General features: G+C 43.2%; 1 protein-coding gene across 1 annotated transcript; it reads right to left on the reverse strand.

Annotated features, from left to right (window-relative positions):
- Nucleotides 1-13,431: 13,431 nt before the first annotated feature.
- HINT1 (histidine triad nucleotide binding protein 1) lies at nucleotides 13,432-17,377 on the reverse strand. Its single transcript, XM_039567602.1, has 3 exons — nucleotides 17,206-17,377; nucleotides 14,546-14,650; nucleotides 13,432-13,771 (listed from the first exon to the last, which is right to left on the reverse strand). Exons 1-3 carry the CDS (start codon nucleotides 17,314-17,316, stop codon nucleotides 13,607-13,609), a joined length of 381 nt encoding a protein of 126 aa, XP_039423536.1. The 5' UTR covers nucleotides 17,317-17,377; the 3' UTR covers nucleotides 13,432-13,606.
- Nucleotides 17,378-18,834: the final 1,457 nt, after the last annotated feature.

Consider the following 18,834-nt stretch of genomic DNA (forward strand, 5'->3'; position numbering starts at 1 on the left):
TTAAAAAGCCTGTATCACTTATTTTTCGTTATAACTTTTGCTATTAGCATGCTCCTACTGTTCAGCCCCTACTGACTAATGCTGTAGTCACTCAATAGTGACTGAAAAAACTTAACAGCTCTTTCAGCATTGTCACACACCGAGGGGAAAGCGGAGACGCTCGAACCGCCAGAGGCCGAGTCCATCGGCGGTCTCAGGCTGCCCCCGCGTGGCCGCGCCGGGGCAGCACACGTACGGCGATTGGATCGGGAATTCTGTCCGCCGTTCCCAAGGCATGATCCTTCCCCTGAAAACACAGCACGCTGCTTCTAACAAAGAGACAAGGGCGCTTCACTGTGGATATATGGGTGTGGCATTTTTCACTGTATCCGCTTACAAAGTCCGTGCCATTTCAGTTACAGAACACACACAAGAATCAGGATGTCTTTCACTGGAGAACAATATTGCTCGCTACTGCAATGATTTTTATATATCTTAATATTTTAATATGCCCTGGTTTAGGCAGACAGGATGTAAGGAATTTGTATAAGTGCTCAGGAAGGGCTGAATGTGGATCCCACTGAAACCAGTGTAAATTACAAAGGCAGATGTCTGTTAAGAGCATTTGAAAAACACGTCAATAAAATATACATTAAGATTATACATTAAAATTATACTTACTGCAATACTCAGTATCTGGACCTGAAGTCATGTTCAGCAAGCCATATTTATTTAATTTCCTACTCTCAGTATCCCATTATCCTATCTGCCTTGAGATTTGTCTTCTTCCTTTCCATTATACTACATAATTATTAAATTTTTGATTGTTGTAGTCTTTCTTACTCTATTTTGTTCAATTATCCATTGTTCCATTTACAATGTATTGAATTTTTAAAAAGTATCCAATTTTTTAATCTCATTTTGTCACATCACTTTTGTAACATATCAGATGCAGTACATTTCATAAGTCTAAGATAAACAACTAATAAAAAATTTCCTTGTGAAAGCCTAATTTAGAATTATTTTGTTAAAATCTATCCCAGAGGTTTTCAAATGGGAGCTACAGAAAGTTCAGACTGATCACTGTGAGTCAAAAAAATGTACTGCTAGCCATGAAAAACTTATTTTGCTTAGGGAAAGAAAAGAGGAAGAATTTTAATGTCTGGCCACAAGTGCCTAGATTAGCCAGCCAACTGCTGCAGGTCACTTCTTTCAGGGCTGTGAAGATGGTTTTAAACATTTGTGCCCACCAAATATGTCATTTTTCAATTCCTCAATCCTCCTGAATTATAATTTCAAAAGACAGAAAAATCTAGTTGACAGAGGATATAATAATTTTTCCAGTTTGATTACATCACAGTACCAACTAACCAAATTAACTTCATAAATCTTTGCAGCAAGATTTACAATATTGGCAAGTATATGGCATGTTCAACTTTGTTTTCACTTTTTCTCAAGACACAAGAGGGCTAAGTTACAACAAGAAGTTTGGGGATTGGAGTTTCAGACTCCAATACCTCCTATCGAGCAGCTTTCTGTTTCTCTGTAACCACTCCCAGACAGTTTACTAATAGAGTATCAAGTTAATCTGCTTTTTTCTGAGTTTCCATGGGAATTAACAGTGGCTGACTAATATCCCAAGATAGCTGCAATCCATGAGGGAATGCAAAGGGTTAGGGGGACATTGTCCACATGTCTCTTAAAATTTATATCCTGTAAAACAAGAAACAATCATGCATCTTTCAATACAGAAAATTCAGTCTGTTCATAACTGCATAACAGCTCTAATTCTCCTTCGTTCCATTTCTTTGTGTTTTCTTTTTTTTGTGCTTGCAAGAAATGTGTTCCACATTCTGATTGTTTCCAGACATTGAGTTATAATTAATTGTGGCTAACAATGAGCAGCTTAATATGGCATTTCTCCCTGCCTCAAGACAGAAGGGTAGGATATGTCATAAATTTTACACAAACATATTAAGTCTCATTGCATTTAAATTTCAAAATTACAGGATTTCAAATACAACCAACTCTTCTTCCTCACTTTTTTTATTTTGTAATTCTGTAAATTTGACTGTTTGGATCTTTTGCCTTATGGCTTTCTTTCCATCACTTTGACTCTTCCTAGAAGATGTTTATGCTGCTGCTAATGGAACCACAGAACAGTGTTGGAAGGGACCTTTGGTGACTGTCTAGTTCACATTTCTGCTCAGATGAGAGCCAACTTTTAAATCAGGTAACATTGCTCAGTCTTGTCTAGTCAAGCTTTGGGCGTCTCCAGTCTCCACAGTCTCTCTAAGCAATCTCCTCCAGCAATTAACCCTTCTCACTGTGAAATCTTTCCTAATATTCCTACTCAGAACTTCTCCTGCTGCAGCATCAACCCTTACTCTTTCCCTCTGCACCTCCAGAAGCCTGAATTTTCTACAACCACCCACTAAAAAGCCACAAAGAGAAAGCCCTCTCCAAGCCATTCTTTCTTCAAGACAAACCAACACAATTTCTCAGGATATTCTCCCTTTGAATATCATGTGCTTCAGCAACCCTCTAGGTAGCTCACCACTACACTCCTTCCTGTATGTCTGCATCTTTCTTGGACTATTGAGCCCAAGCTGCACAAAGCACTCCAGGCACCATCTCATAAGTGCTGAATTGAGGGAATTAATGAATTTCCTCAATTAAACATTCCTAATGTTGCACAGGGTGGGCCTAGCTTTCATGGCTGCAAAGGGCATCCTGCTGACTTTTCTTCGACTTTTTGTCCACCAGACTTCTGAGATCCTGCTTTGCAGCCAGTCAGTTGCCAACGTATTTGTTGCAAGAGACTGGTCCAAGTGCAGGGCTCAGCACCTTTGCTGAACTTCAGAAGGTCCCCATCAGTCTTTTTCAACCACTTGTGCCTCTGAATACCAGTCCCAACCTCCAGCTTATCAATCATTTCCATCCCCAATTTTATGTCACCTCGGAATATCCTGAGGGTGTACTCCATCCCATTTTCTAGGTGATTCATGAAGACAGTAAATGTTAGCAATTCAAAATCCTGAGGAATGTCATGCCTGACCAGCCACTATTTGAACCCCTACTCTTTGAACCCATGAGCCCAGCCAGTTTTCCACCCACCTGGAATTCTATCAATCCAGTCAGGTTTCTCCCCTTCAGATACAAAGACGCTGCGTCACTCATTTTGTTCTCCCCACATCCACACTGTTAATCATGTCATTGTACAAGGCAATCAGGTTGGTCAGGCACAATCGGAACAGGTAATGCTGTTGTTTGCTTTACCCGATCACATTTTCCTGAAGGGCCTAGAAATGATTTCCAGGAAGACTGGCTCGATGATCTCCCTGGAGACTTCAATTAGGCTTGAAATTCCCCAAATCTGTCTTATCTTTCTTCAGGCTAGCTGTGATGTCTGCGTTCTTCTAGTCATAATGTAGTTCCCAGGCATCATAACTGTTTGAATGCCATAGAGAAAGCTTTCACAGTGACATTGACCAGTATCCTTAGCAGTACTGGATGCACCTTGCTTGGTTCCATGACCTCCTCTGTAAGTCTAGATTGTTTAAGAAGTCTTTAACTCAATCTTTCTTTACCGTGGCCCAAACCTGGCCTCTGTGTACACAGGCTTAGGAGACCTGACAGCAGACCTTACAAGTAAAAAAAGAACAAAAAATGCTACTCAGCCTTTTCAATTTTCTGTGTCACTAAGTTTACCACTTAATCTTTTCAGCAGGTCTACATGCTCCTTAGACTGCTCTTGCTGCTTAAGCAGCTGTAACAGCCCTTGCTGCCCTTCTCATCCACCACAAATTTCATTTCCAGCTGAGTTTGGCCTCTTCTACACCATTTGAGAAATGTTCCTTTCTTCCATGCAGCTCATCCCCCCTTCCACTGGTGTATGAGTGATTTTCACACTTGAGTTCAGTCAGAGTTGCCCATTCAACCAGGTGGACCCCCCGACACATCCCCGTCTTTGAACTTCAAAGCCAAAGGAAGCTATTCTTGACAATCAAAAAACTGTCTTAGACCTCTCCACAGCTACCTCTCGTGGGATCTAATCTACAGTCTGACTCAAGAAGTTTGTTCTTCTAAAGACAAGGATCATTATTCTGGTACACTTTCTCTTTTCCTGCAGTAATACACAGAATAAACTTGGGAAACCACTTTCTTAACATATGGATGAAGAACTAGTACCACTAATCATGAACAATCTAAACTAAAACCTCTTACAAAGGTAAATGTGCTGCTGTAAAGGTCTGAAAGAATTTCATAAACATTTTTTATTTCTCTGCAATAGACAGGATGCTCTTCTACTTACGCAGATGGTTTCTGTAACACACACGGCCTCCCATTCAAGTCTGAAGATAATGATAGTAAAGATGACAGAGTTGTGTAGCTCACCCATGTCCAAAAACCCCAGACAGAACAACATCCTTGACACACAAGTGCTTAAATGTTCAAGGAAGCAATTTGTTTGATCTGGTTATCTCCAGAAAGGTCTGTGTTTACCTATATTTTTTCAAAGAGGGCAAGTGTGATTACAGCATAACTTACACACGCAAAGAGTCTATCACCACATAGCATTGCCTCAGCAAGATCAGAACACATATCATGCAGTCAGAAACTTCTTCTTTTAATTGAAAAGCTGTCTGAAGGAAAAGACTAATTAAAAAATGTCTACCCCTGCATCCTATGTTTTGCACTTAAAGTAGTCACCATATTCTATCCCAAATGCCGTTACTATGAGATAGAAGGCCTGAGTTTCACATACAGGAATATAATTCTACCCTCTTGCTGTTCTCATCTTCCTCTGCAAAACATTAGCCTGATCCTCATGTTAGTCTTCAACACAACTTCTGGGACCAGAGTGATAGTATTTTCCACATTCCTCTAAGCTAAGCTTCACTGAATATAAATAAGCATTCTAACCACAGGATGCAGTCACAATGCATCTTGTTTGGCCATGAAGCTGAAATTCCATTCTGTTTGTGCAGAGGAAGGCCCTGGGCTAGCTTATGACTTAATGATAAGTGGAGTCTCCAGAGAGACTGAGATGAAATCAACAAGGTGCCTCAGAGCAGAAAGTGAGCTGTACCATGACTCTCACTTACTTCGCATCTTCTGATTCAAAACTTGAATGTTTTCATGTCACAGCTGGAAAAGCAAATGCATGTTTTTGCTCTACTGTGAATAAAAACAGAAGCAATTTTGTGGATGCTGCTGTGCTGCTAAATGATAGAAAAACCCACCATATTAAGAATCAAATGAGGTTTTTCTTACTACAAAAAAGGTGATGAGCTGATTATTTCCATCAAGCATAAACCCAACTGTTCTAACTAAATTAAGAACCAGGCACAATTTATAGGATATATTTTTTGGACTAAAAATCAAATCACATTAAATCCTTTTCCAGAAGTTATTAGGAATAAAAAAGAACTATTAATAAGCAGCAGTGCAACTTGCAGCTTAATCATTGAATGCATTCCAATCAACAGATGACAGAAAGGAAGATCTATGCAAGTATTATGATGTTAGGTTTGTCACCATAGCTCATTGGAACCTCACTTCTGTGCAAGAGTACAGAAATGTTATGAACAGGTGAATAAGCTCTGATGCAAATCAAGGCATTGAGCTTCCCTTGGCTTGCCATCGGGTTGACAGGGGGAGACCCCTACCTAGCATGGAGCTAAACCATGGAGAAGCAACCACTCTTGGGAGCTACGCAACTTCAGCTCCAGATTTCTACACCTGAGCACTCAGAAAAGTATGCAGAGAGAAAAACACCAGAAATATACAATACCATGCAAAAAAAGGGTATTTTTCTCATCATCTCTCCTTCTCCTTTTCCCCACAGATATTTTCTTCCTGAAATTACGCTTCTGGAATTGCTATTCCACACACACCACATGCTGTAGTTTAGATCTTGCTATAAGAGTAAGAAGCATAGGGACATGAAGCAGTATCCCCACTCTGCAAGGATAAATGACCTTGTAAGGGACTAAAGCCTATGGGTCCAACCAGATGCTTCAGAAAGTGCTAGCTGACATTGTCTACAATACTGATCATACCTCCTTGCTTATGTAAAACAGCACTTAAAGACTGGCACTCTCAAGAGAGGAAAAGTACCTGAAGCAGGTATGTATTTCACGAATGAACTGACAGACCTGTTCTTGTTTGGCAAGAGGATTCCAGGGCCCTTTAGAGCTTTCTACAAAATGTAAGCCATAGACAAGGCAGAATGTTCTCATTCTCAACTATGACACAGTAGGGTGGGAATTTTCTACATATAGTTTCCATCTTTCAAACATTAGTATGATGTTTTATTAAGTTTCTAGAAAATTCATTATCTTCTTCACAGTAACAGAATTTTTACATTGACAAAATTCAATAGGTCCACTTCTCTTCAACATCTTCATAAATGTCTTGGACATAGGACTCAAAGGAATATTAAGTTTGCCAAGGACACTAAATTGGGAGGAACTGTCAACTCCCTCAAGAACAGAGAGGGAGGCCCTGCAGAGAGACCTTGACAAATTAAGAGGGCTGAGCAATCAGCAACCGTATCAAGTTTTACAAGGGCAAGTGCCAGATTCTGCACCTGGGATGGGGCAACCCTGGGTGTATGGAGAGACCTCAGAACAAGAGGCTGGAGAGCAGTGCAGCACAAAGGGACCTGGGGGTTCTGTTCAATGGCAAGTTGAACATGAGTCAGCAGTGCCCTGGCAGCCAGGAGGGCCTCCCGTGTCCTGGGGGGCATCAGGCACAGCATTGCCAACTGGGCAAGGGAGGGGATTGTCCTGCTCTGCTCTGCACTGGGGTGGCCTCACCTTGAGTGCTGGGGGCAGTTTTGGGTGCCACAATGTAAAAGACATGAAGCTACTAGAGAGCATCCAAAAGAGGACTAGAAGGATGGTGAAGGTCTGGAGGGGAAGCCTTGCGAGGAGCAGCTGAGGTCACTTGGTCTGTTCAGCCTGGAGGAGACTGAGGGGAGACCTCACTGAGGTCTTCAACATCCTCACAAGGTGAAGCAGAGGAGCAGGGACCGATATCTTCACTCTCATGACCAGTGACTGGTCTTGATGAAATGGCATGGAGTCAGGGGAGGTTTAGATTGGATATCAGGAAAAGGTCTTTCACCAAGAGGGTGCTGAGCACTGGAAAAGGCTTCTCAAAAAGTAGTCACAGCACCAAGCCTGTCTAGTTCAAGAAGTGTTTGAACAAGGCTCTCAGGCACATGTGATTCTTGGGTTGTTCTGCACAGCAGCAGGAGTCCATGATCCTTATAGGTCCCTTTGAACTCAGGATATTCTATGATTCTGCTCTATGAAAATTTGACACAAGTACAGCTACCATGACAACAAAGTAAAAATACCTGATTGTTTTGGTGTATAATTATTTTCAACTGTCTTCTCTGCTACTGAAGTCTGTAAGAGATTGTAAGAGATTGACTGGTCCTTGACCTTTAGCAACATTGACCAACAGCACAAATCCTTCACAAAAAAGGGGTCAGCAACTACAGCTCCAGCCTCAGTTTTTGTCCCTTTACCCTTCACATCCCAAGAGCATTCTGTCCAGTGAGACTGTGTTTGAGTAAGTTTAGCAAGACCAAATGAGCCACGCTCACATCTACTCCGTAACATATCAGAATCACAGAACCATAAAGGTTGGAAATGACCTCCAAGATCATGGAGTACAACAAGCCTCACAGGTGTTGCTGGGTTTACAATATACAGAACACCCTACAGCCTAATACTGTTTTTATCCTTTGCACGCAGTTCTCTTTCACTTTTACCACAAGTAGAGAAGAGGTAGTCTTTTTTTTCTGGAATTCTTTGTCTCAAGATCTTCTGTTTCTCAGGACAATTTGCTGTCTTGAAGCTTCCCACTTAAAAGGAGTATTTCCCAACTTTCCTATCACCAAAGGGTCATGGTCCTAACCCAGTTACTGAAGCACTGACTTCTTACATCACCACTCCAACTTCTACCCAAAAGACTGAATTTTAGACTCAGGTTCAAGACTTTTCTCCCACCTGGCAGCCTTGCAACTACCCCAAGTGTCGTGTGTAAGCACATCACAGTCCAATGAAATCACATACTTCCTCTTCAAATCCTTGATGACAGATAGGTATAGGGTACATACCTAATGGTCAAAACTGGCGAACAGCTCTGCCTAACACTATTAGCCTACGTTTTGCTTTTCCCCCAGTTCTTTCAAGTTCAGCTGTGAATTGGCTGGAGTATATAGAGTTTCTTAAAAGGAAAGAAATTTGTAATTGGAAATGACAACGAAACAAGATTAAATTTTGCCTAGTTTACCAGACATTTCCTATCTGTTAAGAAGTAAAAGGAATTGTTGCAATGGCTGTTTTTCCCCCCAGTAACTGGAGCAGAAAATAAATCAAGACAGAACTTTGTATTTAAATCCACAGCAAATGCAAACATAACCAAATAAAATATCAACACAGTGCTCCTGAGAGAAATGCCACAAAATTTGAGTGTGGTCCACAAAAATGAGTTCTAACACACAAGAAAACAGCAAACAGAAAGGAAAAAATAAGACAACTGCAGCCTCAGTCAGTACGACTTACTCAAACCTGCAATTGTTACTGTCATGGGATTTTCAAGAACTCCATGGGTACATGTGGGCCACTTGACTCAACATGACTGGACAGCTCAATACCCAAAAGAATGCCAAATTTCATACCTAGGAAGTGTTACTTCAAACTCAGTATCTGGCATTTTAAAAACCAACATAAATTTCACGTGTGCAGTTTTGCTCTCTCTGACAGGTTGTCTCTGATTAAGAGTGATGTAACAGTGGTATTATCTGGAAGATTAGACACAAATTCCACCAGAGACCACTACAGTTTACAGTAATAATGCAATCTTCCTGAAATGACAAGGCACATTAAAATTCCCCATTGCTTCCAAACAGACTCTCCGCTCCATGCTTATCTCTTGATAAGCTGGAACACCTTCCAGATACCTCAGGGAGTTTACAGAGATTAACAATAGATGTTGCCTAGCTCAATCATCCCATTAAGTGGACACAGATTATACATCAGCCTGTAATTAAATCAGGTAAATTGTTTCCACCTTCAGCCCATGAAGATTATATAAAGGTGAAATCCTTGAATTGCTCACAGGCTTTTGTCATCCAGCTGCATTTGATTACTTGAGAAAACAGATCAAGATCTTCCACTGGGTGTTTAGATCCATCACTAATGTAGAGTAAAGGGATATATGTAGTGTAACTACTTTCTCATGTCCATTGCCCTGGTTTTTACTAAGATGAAGTTTGCTGCCCCCCTGTGATGCAGTTAACACACCTCACTTTGTTAAGTGGCCCTAAGGACAAAGCAGCTGCACCTCACCACAGAAGTAAAAGCAATGCAAGCAGAAAACTCACAAGTACTTTTGAGAGGTAGAAGTCAACTAATGCCCAGTTCTTCCACTTCCTACATGCACAAATAAGGGGAAAAAAAGGTTTTCTCCAATTATATTTTTCCCACATTGAGTATACCACTGTCTGACAGGTTTCAGTACTACTCATCATTTGAGCATCAATCTAGAAGGTACACATCTGAGACCTAAGCACAATTAAACTAGTTAGGAAGCTGGCCTCATGGCTACCTTTGCAACAGATTCATGGTTCCGCCCTCACTTGGAAGTCTTCTTTACCTTCCCGAAGCACATACATCTACAAGTACATCTCCAAGATTCAAAGTAAAGAAACAGAAGTTTTACTGGGTTACTTTCATACAGGGTTCACCAGCAAAAACTTCACCAGTTATGCTTCAAATCACATATGCCAGTGTGAAAAAAAATCACAATACAACAGAAATTAGAAAAGTCAAAGTACACACGTCACATGCCCCTTCTCATATTTGGATGCCGATGGTTCATCTCACTATCCTTAAGGGCCTTCCATGAACTTACTCTGATAGCCAGTTTCCCAGCCACAAACCTTTACTGCAGCCCCACTGTGTCTGCTAGTGATACCTCATTCTTTTGATACACATTCAGCTTCTGTTCAGGGATTTTGTACCTCTGAGGATTGGGTGGTTGTCTTCTTCACTTCTATGCACGTTACACAGGAGAAGAGCCATTATGCTACCACTGCAGAACCACCTGTTTATTCCTAACTCAATTATAGACCAAGCCCCTTCAGAATCACTAGCTGACTTTCCAGTTTAAGACACATCTTAGGGTAAAAATTCTGAAAGCTCAGAACATTCAGAAGTACTTACAGAGTATGTTCTGGTTGAATGAACTCAAATGGCTTTACCAAACTTGCAAGTTTTACCTGAACAGAAAATACATTTAATTGGCTTTACCTGTACACCCTTTACACACACTCACACATTTCTTAAACACTTTTGATGCTCACAAATAACCGGCTTTTATCAAGGCATCTGAGGCTTTTAAGTATCTTTCATCATAAAAACTACTTAGTTGTGACAGCTTTATCAGAAAGAACAGTTGTTCTGTGTTCACACTGGCCGACACACATGTAACCCTAACTACAAGAAAATGTATTGTCTTGGGAGATTTGATGACTGTGTTGCATGAACAGCTGTATGCAGCAACACAGAGAAAGTACTATTAACTGAAGGAGATCTGCTCACTAAAATCTGGAATCTAAAATATATATATATATGCATACTACATCATGCTGCTTATGTGCCAAGAAATGCCTTGACCATCTTACAACAGTTCAGTTTTTTCATTTCAAGTCCTCAATTTGATCAAAATCACAACTTAAGTACCCATGTGTTGCAGCGGGGATTACTGCAACAAGTATATTTCAAACCAGGAGTCCCGTGGAAACGAAGTATATATGGACAGATTTGTGGTAGATGTTTCAGAGATGTTTATTTCTCCAGCCGCATGGCCAGGGTCATCCCAGGAACTCTGCAGTCACGGGACCCGAGGGTCCTTGGTCACCCCGGGGAACACAAACCAACCAATGGGAAACAAAGGTGACCAGGGGCAAGGAAACCCTGTGTCTCCCCTCAGGGCCCCCCCCCCCAGGGCTCCATGGCAGGGGAGGGACCCCAACATCTCACCCGTTTTATTTTAATAAAAGGAGAATGAAAACAACTGGATAAACATAACAAGAACAGTTTCAAGACAAAACAATCCACCCTCCTGAGTCTTTAAATGTCCAAACAGATTCTCTGGAACATCTTAGGGCTGACAGAAGGGAGACAGAACTCTCCGGGCATGCTTTGTGGGGAAACTGAGGCAGGAGAGGGTTTAATTTCTTCCCTCCCCCTTTTCATCCCCCCCTCGGTACCGGAGAGGAATTGTAGGGAAATGGAATTGTATAGGGAAGCCATGGGGTGAAAAACGGATTAGGAATAAACTGGGGATAGGGTAAACTTAGGAAGGGGTACATATTGGGTATAGGGTAAAAGGGGGAAGTAAGTTGTGGATAGGGAAGTTGCTGGGATGGATATTGTTTATAATTTTGTGCATAACAGCTGCCTTTGACGGGAATACCTCTAGGCCCAGTAACATTTGCTGCTTGTAAACCCTTCTTTCCTTGCACTATATCAAATTGCACAACCTCCCCATCTCCTCCACTTTGCAGGTAATTTTTAGGGTTATTCCTTTTAATGGCAGTTCTATGGATGAATAGATCTCCCCCTGTATCATCTCATGTTATAAATCCATAGTTGTTTCTCACATTGTACCATTTCACAGTTCCTGTGACTTTCGTGGCTACAACTCCTCCCATCATGTGCTTGCGTGTTCGTCGTGGCTGCTGGTCCTGCGTGGCCACCGCCTCACCGACTCCGACGTCTCGGCCGGGCCCCCGCGTTGCGGCTGCTCCGCGCTCTCCGAGCGGCGCTGCTCCGGCGTGTCTGGGCTCTGCGCGGCCCCGCGTTGCCATCGCCGCCGGCCCCACGCCCTGTGAGTGGTTCTGCTCTGCAAACTCCACGCTGCTTTGAGAGCGGCCCCGTTCCGGCTCGGTGCTGCGCTGCGCAGCTTCTCGTGTCGCTGTGGAAACCGCCGCTTCTCCCTCCGCAGGGCTCTCCGAGCCGTGTGCTCAGAGCGGGCTGCCACGCCGATGCCCGGTTCCTGGCTGCTCGTGGCCCACGGCACCCGCGGCGTCTGCAGCACCGCTCCCTCACTCGCGGTCGCATGGCCGGGGACCCCGAGACAGGGATGGGGTCCGCGATAAGGCGCGCGCTCCCGAGGGGGCCGGGCGCATCCAGCACAGGCACCTCCGCCGGCACGGCTGCAGTCATGTGCTCCCGGGACGGTGGCCGCGTGGCCTCGGCCACGGGATAAGTATGATCCTCCGCTTTAGGGGTAATGGGACGATACAAATGCTCCTCAAGAGCTTCCCTGATTATAAGGTATGCATGGAAAGCTTCTCTTTGATCCCATACTTTATCCCAGATCTCGTCCCAGAAACACCCCTCACAAGACACAGGAGGTTCGATATTAAAAAGTAAGTCTCGAGAAATATAGGAGAACCTTTTGAAAAGCCAGATGAAAAAGTGTTCTAGATCTCCCGGTTGCATTACTTTTTTGTTTTGTTGTTCAAGGATTCCTTTTACTTCTAGATATATTTTTCTCTGTGGCTCAGAGAGCCCCATTTCCCACGATTCCTCCATAGTCCAGAGAGAATATCCAAAGCAAGATGAGGAGAGGTCTAGAGTGATTATGTTACTCACGAATCTTCTTCAGGGATCGGTATCTTGCCCGCATTCCCCACCAGTTTGTTGCAGCGGGGATTACTGCAACAAGTATATTTCAAACCAGGAGTCCCGTGGAAATGAAGTATATATGGACAGATTCGTGGTAGATGTTTCAGAGATGTTTATTTCTCCAGCCGCATGGCCAGGGCCATCCCAGGAACTCTGCAGTCACGGGACCCGAGGGTCCTTGGTCACCCCGGGGAACACAAACCAACCAATGGGAAACAAAGGCGACCAGGGGCAGGGAAACCCCGTGTCTCCTCTCAGGGCCCCCCCCCCCAGGGCTCCATGGCAGGGGAGGGACCCCAACACCCATGTGCTATAGAACTATCACAGCTGCCATGAAGACTATCGTTTCACCCATTCTCACTGGAAAAACTGAGCCTTACAATGCAGTCACTGACAGCAAGCTCCAACAGGGTGTGCTCCCAACACACTGCAGTTCACTGACACAGCCCTTGAAGAGCATGTTTGGAATTTCACTTTTTAAAAAAGTTTCAGCAGCAGCGTACACTGGCTTTACAAATATTTACATACCACATTCAAAAAGCTTAGAAGACTTCTTCCCAAAAGACACAACAGTCTGCTAAGCGGTTGCACCTTCAGGTTTCAAATGCCTTGGCAAATCACTACCTACAGAAGACTTGTTAGCAGACCGAAACACATTACGTGCTTTAAACTCCAGAGAACATAATTTTAACTTCAGAGTTGTTTCCAACAGTAATGCACACCAGACAGAGACGATTCCCACATGCTTGATCTTTATTGTGCGAATATTGTTCAGAGCATTTATTACCCTCTGCAGACACACATTAAAAAAAACAATACACTAACAGTGGCTAGATTGATGGACAACATATTAAATCTATTTGGTGGTAACTTGTATGCATGCAGTTAACTCCTGTGGTGTACAAATCTTAGCCAGGAGGCCAGCCCAACTGACGACCACCCAGAACATGGAGATGTACGTGATAGACAGACTGCCCACCCTCAGGCCCTTCATTCACAACCATCCGGAATCCATTGGTCAGGCCCAGGTTAGCAGCACACTTCTTGCCAACAATCATTAAATGCCCGAGAAGCTGGAGGAGAAAGAAAAAAAAAAAAGAAAAAAACAACAAACAGAAAACACACAGAAAAGGGGAAAGAGCAGGAGGGGAAGGAATGAGAGCAAAGAACCAATAAGCCAGTAAGTTAATTCTCAGAAATTCAGCCACTGCTCTTCAAATTCTTGTCTGCCTGCAACTGACATTTCCCAAGAAAAACTATAAAGACTGACTATGCATAATATAGGGGGAAAATAGAACTACTGATTAGTTTCAAGCCAGGCTGTAACAGACTACAAGTGTCAGAGAATCTAAATTTATTACATGGTTAAAGCCCCAACTACTTCTTCAGACAACATACATAATTCTGGTGGAAAAGAAACTTTATTTTACCGTGTAAAGTTTACAAAATCTTTGAGCTCGATGTTTATAGTTACAAATGAAAGATTCAGCACCTCTCAGCTAACCTTCCTTTTCTTCATCTCTGACCTGCTAACAAACCCCAAGCCCATATTACAGCAAGTACTCTTGCATGCAAACGATGAAAACAGACATCAGGATTATAAGATAACAAATACCAATTCATTTTTCCTGGGAAATCCACACATACAGACATATTTTGTTTTCTCTAGCTAATTTTACTGGAAAACTTTAACTCCATTATCTTTTTAAGCTAGAGGACAAGGATTATAGTATCGGAAAACTACTTTGCCTCTTTGAAATGTCAAGAGGAAAAGGGGGACAGCCTAGTACTTTATGGAAGTAATAAGAAGCACAGTTTGGTATACAGAAAACCTTTAGAGTACTTACAGATTCATCAGAATCTTCTGCTTCAGACAACCTGACAATTGGCTTCTTAGGAATCACTAAGAAATGTGTTGGAGCTTGGGGTGAAATATCATGGAACGCGAGGCACTGGAGGAACAGCAAACAGATAAAATATAACTTGCTTCAGAGAAAGGCAAGAGTTTCAAATCAATATGCCTCACTAAATACATACTTCAGCAGATTATCGCATACCTCAAACACATGCAGAGATGGTAGCTTTTCTTGAGTGATATATTATTCTACAACCTTTAAATTCTAAACACAAAACACTACTTACCAAAACCTGCTGGTATGAAAAGAAACACTACTCTCTAAAGCATTGTTTAAAATCTACAGCCTTCTCAGCAAAGTAATACACAATCAGGTTCAAGATTTATTATTTCAACACATGCATAACAACTAGTAGAGCTGCTGGCATGCATGCCTATAAAAAGTACACTTATGCTTACTTATTTTTTATTAACACCATGTTTAATAAAATAAATGGCAAAGAGTTGCTAATCATCTTCCAGATATGCCTGAATATTTCCTTGGTAAAAGACAGCAAGGCAGTTCCAAAGATCCTGAAGTTACGTGATCGAAGCCATATTAAACTTCTGTTCTCAACAGCACAAAGTATTTCACAGTAATGCATTAACACCGGCTCTGCTTCAGACATTCTCAAATTGAGAGAAAGGCATCACTTTTGAAATACAAACAACTGTCTGTAGTGAGCAGTTGAATCTCAGCTGAAGTTACACAAATACCAAAATTACAACCAATCAGACACTGCATGCACCACTTAAATCTCCAATTAGGAATTACCAATAGACAAGAGAAAATGAAGCTGTATCTCTTTGTTCAAATGGCCGACCACAAAACTGGGACTTGCTACTGCAACCTTGACAAATGTGCAGATGCACAGCAGGCACCCTGCCATCATTAGTCTAAGGACATCTCTGACTTACCCACCACATTTAACAGCAAGACACCTGGTAGTTATTGGTTATGTCACAGAGAGTGTATACTTAAAAACACGTATCTAGATTCTTCAAAATACTTATTTCCTAGATACTTTTTTTGTGATCAATAAAGTTAATTTTCTTTGCAACTATACTGCTTTTTTCTTCTACTAAGAAACATGGCTTTTGTCAAGAATAAAAGTGGTGAAACACCTGAACTCAGCTTGCATTGATCTTGTATACAGCTTATCTTTTATATACCAAATCTGTCCAGTTTTAAGGTATCTTTAAGATAATGCCCTGAAGTTCTGAATCTCTGATGAACTGCTCATTTCTTCCAGAGAAGGACAGTAAGTAAATAACTGATGAATAAAACTAATGTGTACCCAAATAAATAAATCTTACTTTGAGTTGACCATTTTGTAAGCAGCTTTTCTATTATATAGTCCCATGGAGGCAGAATGCAAATGGCCAAACCACGTCAAAGAATTTAGGAGCAAAAGACTGGAAGCTAATAGTTTTCTATGGTACAGAAAGCAGAAGCAGCATTAAGGAAAAAGCACAACCACAGAAGTTCATGAGTGCATGGGAAACCAAACTTCATTTCAGCAAGTTTAGATTCAACCGGAAAAAGAATGATAAGGCATAATTCCACAGAGACTTTGTACTTTTCGGTACTTCCTTTTTTCTAAAGGTCAGTTATTGACTAAAGGCCTTCCTTACCCTTCTCCTTTTAACACTTCCAGCCACCTCTAAAAAGACCTCCATAAAGTCAACAAAATTAATTGAAGATCATCCACTAGTCAACTAAAATCTAGAAGCTCTACATTTCTGTGCACTTTGAAGTAAAAATCAAGTGAGGCACTGCAGGTAATGACTCTTCCAGAAAATACTCTGCACAAATGGCTGTCAAAGTGGGTTATACACTCAGCGAAGTCAATTCCTAATCAGTAGTGCTCAGCTGAAGGAAAAACTCACAGAGCTTTGACCAGGGTAAAGAAAGAGCACATACCTTCACATAAACACAGAGCAGTAACATAACCATGACTTTCAGAAAGCAGTGAACATTTCCAATATTCCCTAGAGCAGATGGCAACTGCAACAATTCTGCCATCTATCAAGTAAACAGTTTCAAGCTACGCATGATTTTTGCACACATAAATCTGACAAACTGAATCCTTATAGTCTGTATTCTCCACTGAGAATAATACCTTATTTCAAAAGCAAAAACTCCTGTTAATGGGGCTCCTGTATTTCAATCTGAAGGGGGTGTGGGAAAAAGTGCAGAGGATCTTATACTGAATAGTAGCTAGTTTACATTTTGGAAATAACCGCTGCATTTCTTCTGAAGCTGATTACTTCATTTAGGCCCTAACATGCTGTGAGGCACCAGCAATCCTTCTCGGAGGTTCACTGCCAAAGCCTGGCAGCAGAGCTACATAACCTCCGTAAGGCTACTGAGAGGGACATCGGGACCTGCAAAAGCAGCTAGCTGTGGTGCTCGAAACCCGCAAGGAGGCTGCCTGCGGGTGGTAAAGGTTTCACGGCTACCCTCCTACACCAGCTGTGAGAACCCTCGACCCTTGGCCAGGAGCCCGATGCAGCTCCAGGGACGGTGCAGGAAGGCGCGGAGGCGCCCCGCCCGCCCCGCCGCTCTCCCGAGCGCCTCCACGGCGCCCCCGGCCCCTGCACCGCCCGCACCTGCTCGTCCTCGTAGATGATGTTGGCGGGGATCTCCTTGCGGATGATCTTCCCGAAGATGGTGTCCCCTCCAGGACGCGCCGCCTGCGCCTTGCTGATCTCGTCAGCCATGGCGGCGGCTCCCGCGCGGCTCCAGCCGGCCCTCAGCCGCAGCTTCCTCCCGCGGCCACGCCCCCCTCGGCGCTCATTGGGCCAACGCCGGCTGTCGGCCGTTGCCGCCTGTCTGATTGGTGGTTCCGCCTGTCATTCTCCTGCTTGTCCCGTCCCCCGCACTGGCGCGCCCTCGCTGACCCGGGAGTTGCGGAGGGATCCAGCGGGGGGGAACTGTTGGCGGTTCCGCGGAGGAATCAACGCTGCGAAGTGAAACTCAATTCTGCAGAAAGTAGTGCGATGCCGTGAGAGGCTGTTGAAGGCAGAACTACTGCTTTTCAAATCCAACGCAAATATCTGTGTGATTTCTTGGAACAAGCTTCTGCAGACTGCTCCGAGCTGGGCTGCCGTTAGCTTTTCCATACAAGTTTGCAGGTGTTTGGTGCTCCTGGAATCAGGATCCTGCAGAAGGTCAGTTTAATGTGTCAGCCCTTCCTCACACAAGTAATTTCGTAACCATGAAACAAACGAATCAATATGGCCAAGCAGTAATTCACAGAGGGCAACAGAAAAGTTACACGCTTATACATCTAGTTGTAAATGCTTTTTTTTAAATACATATGACACCAGTCATGAAATAGGAGAAATAAAAAAGCAGGGAAAAAACCTCAGAAACCTAGAAGACTAACAACAAAGCTTAATTTTCATGCGGTTTAACAAGACCAAGTGCAAGGTGCTGCACCTGGATCAGAGCCACCCCTGCTGTCAACACAGGCTGGGAGATTGAGAGCAGCCCTGGGGAGAAGGACTTGGGGGTGCTGGTGGGGGAGAGGCTGGACATGACCCAGCCATGGGCACTCACAGCCCAGAGAGCCAAACGTGTCCTGGGCTGCATCCAAAGCAGCGTGGGCAGCAGGGGAGGGAGGGGATTCTGCCCCTCTGCTCTGCTCTGCCCTGGTGAGACCCCACCTGGAACACTGCATCCAGCTCTGGGGTCCCAGCACAGGAAGGACAGGGACCTGTTGGAGTGAGTCCAGAGGAGGGACACCAAGATGGTCGGAGTGATGGAGCACTTTTCCTGTGAGGAAAGGCTGAGAGAATTGGGATTGTTCACCCTTGAAAAGAAGAGACTTCTGGATGACCTAATTGCAGTCTTGCAGTACCTGAAGGGAGCCTACAAGAAAGAGGAGAGGGACTTTTTACAGTGTATGTACTGACAGGGCAAGGGGGAATGGCTTTAAACTGCAAGATTGGAGGTTTAAATTGGATATGAGGAGGAAATTCTTTACTGTGAGCATGGTGAGGCACTAGTACAGGTTGCCCAGAGAAGTTGTGGATGCCCCATCTCTGGAAGTGTTCAAGGCCAGGCTGGATGGAGCTCTGAGCAACCTGGTTGAGTGAAAGATGTCCCTGGTCATCGTAGGGGTGTTGGAACTAGATGATCTTTAATGTCCCTTCCAACCCAGCCCATTCTAGATTCTATGATTTTCTAAACCTCACAAATAAAATAGATTGACTTCCCTGAAGATTTGTCTAGGA

This window comes from Corvus cornix, chromosome Z (assembly GCF_000738735.6).
Source record: "Corvus cornix cornix isolate S_Up_H32 chromosome Z, ASM73873v5, whole genome shotgun sequence".
Lineage (NCBI taxonomy): Eukaryota > Metazoa > Chordata > Aves > Passeriformes > Corvidae > Corvus > Corvus cornix.

Coding starts and splice junctions, on each gene's coding strand:
- HINT1 (XM_039567602.1), bottom strand. CDS start 17,316: ATGGCTGACGAGATCAGCAAGGCGCAGGCGGCGCGTCCTGGAGGGGAC. Junction 14,651..17,205: donor TCATCTACGAGGACGAGCAG/GTGCGGGCGGTG, acceptor CTGTTCCTCCAG/TGCCTCGCGTTCCATGATAT. Junction 13,772..14,545: donor CAGAAGATTCTGATGAATCT/GTAAGTACTCTA, acceptor TTTCTCCTCCAG/CTTCTCGGGCATTTAATGAT.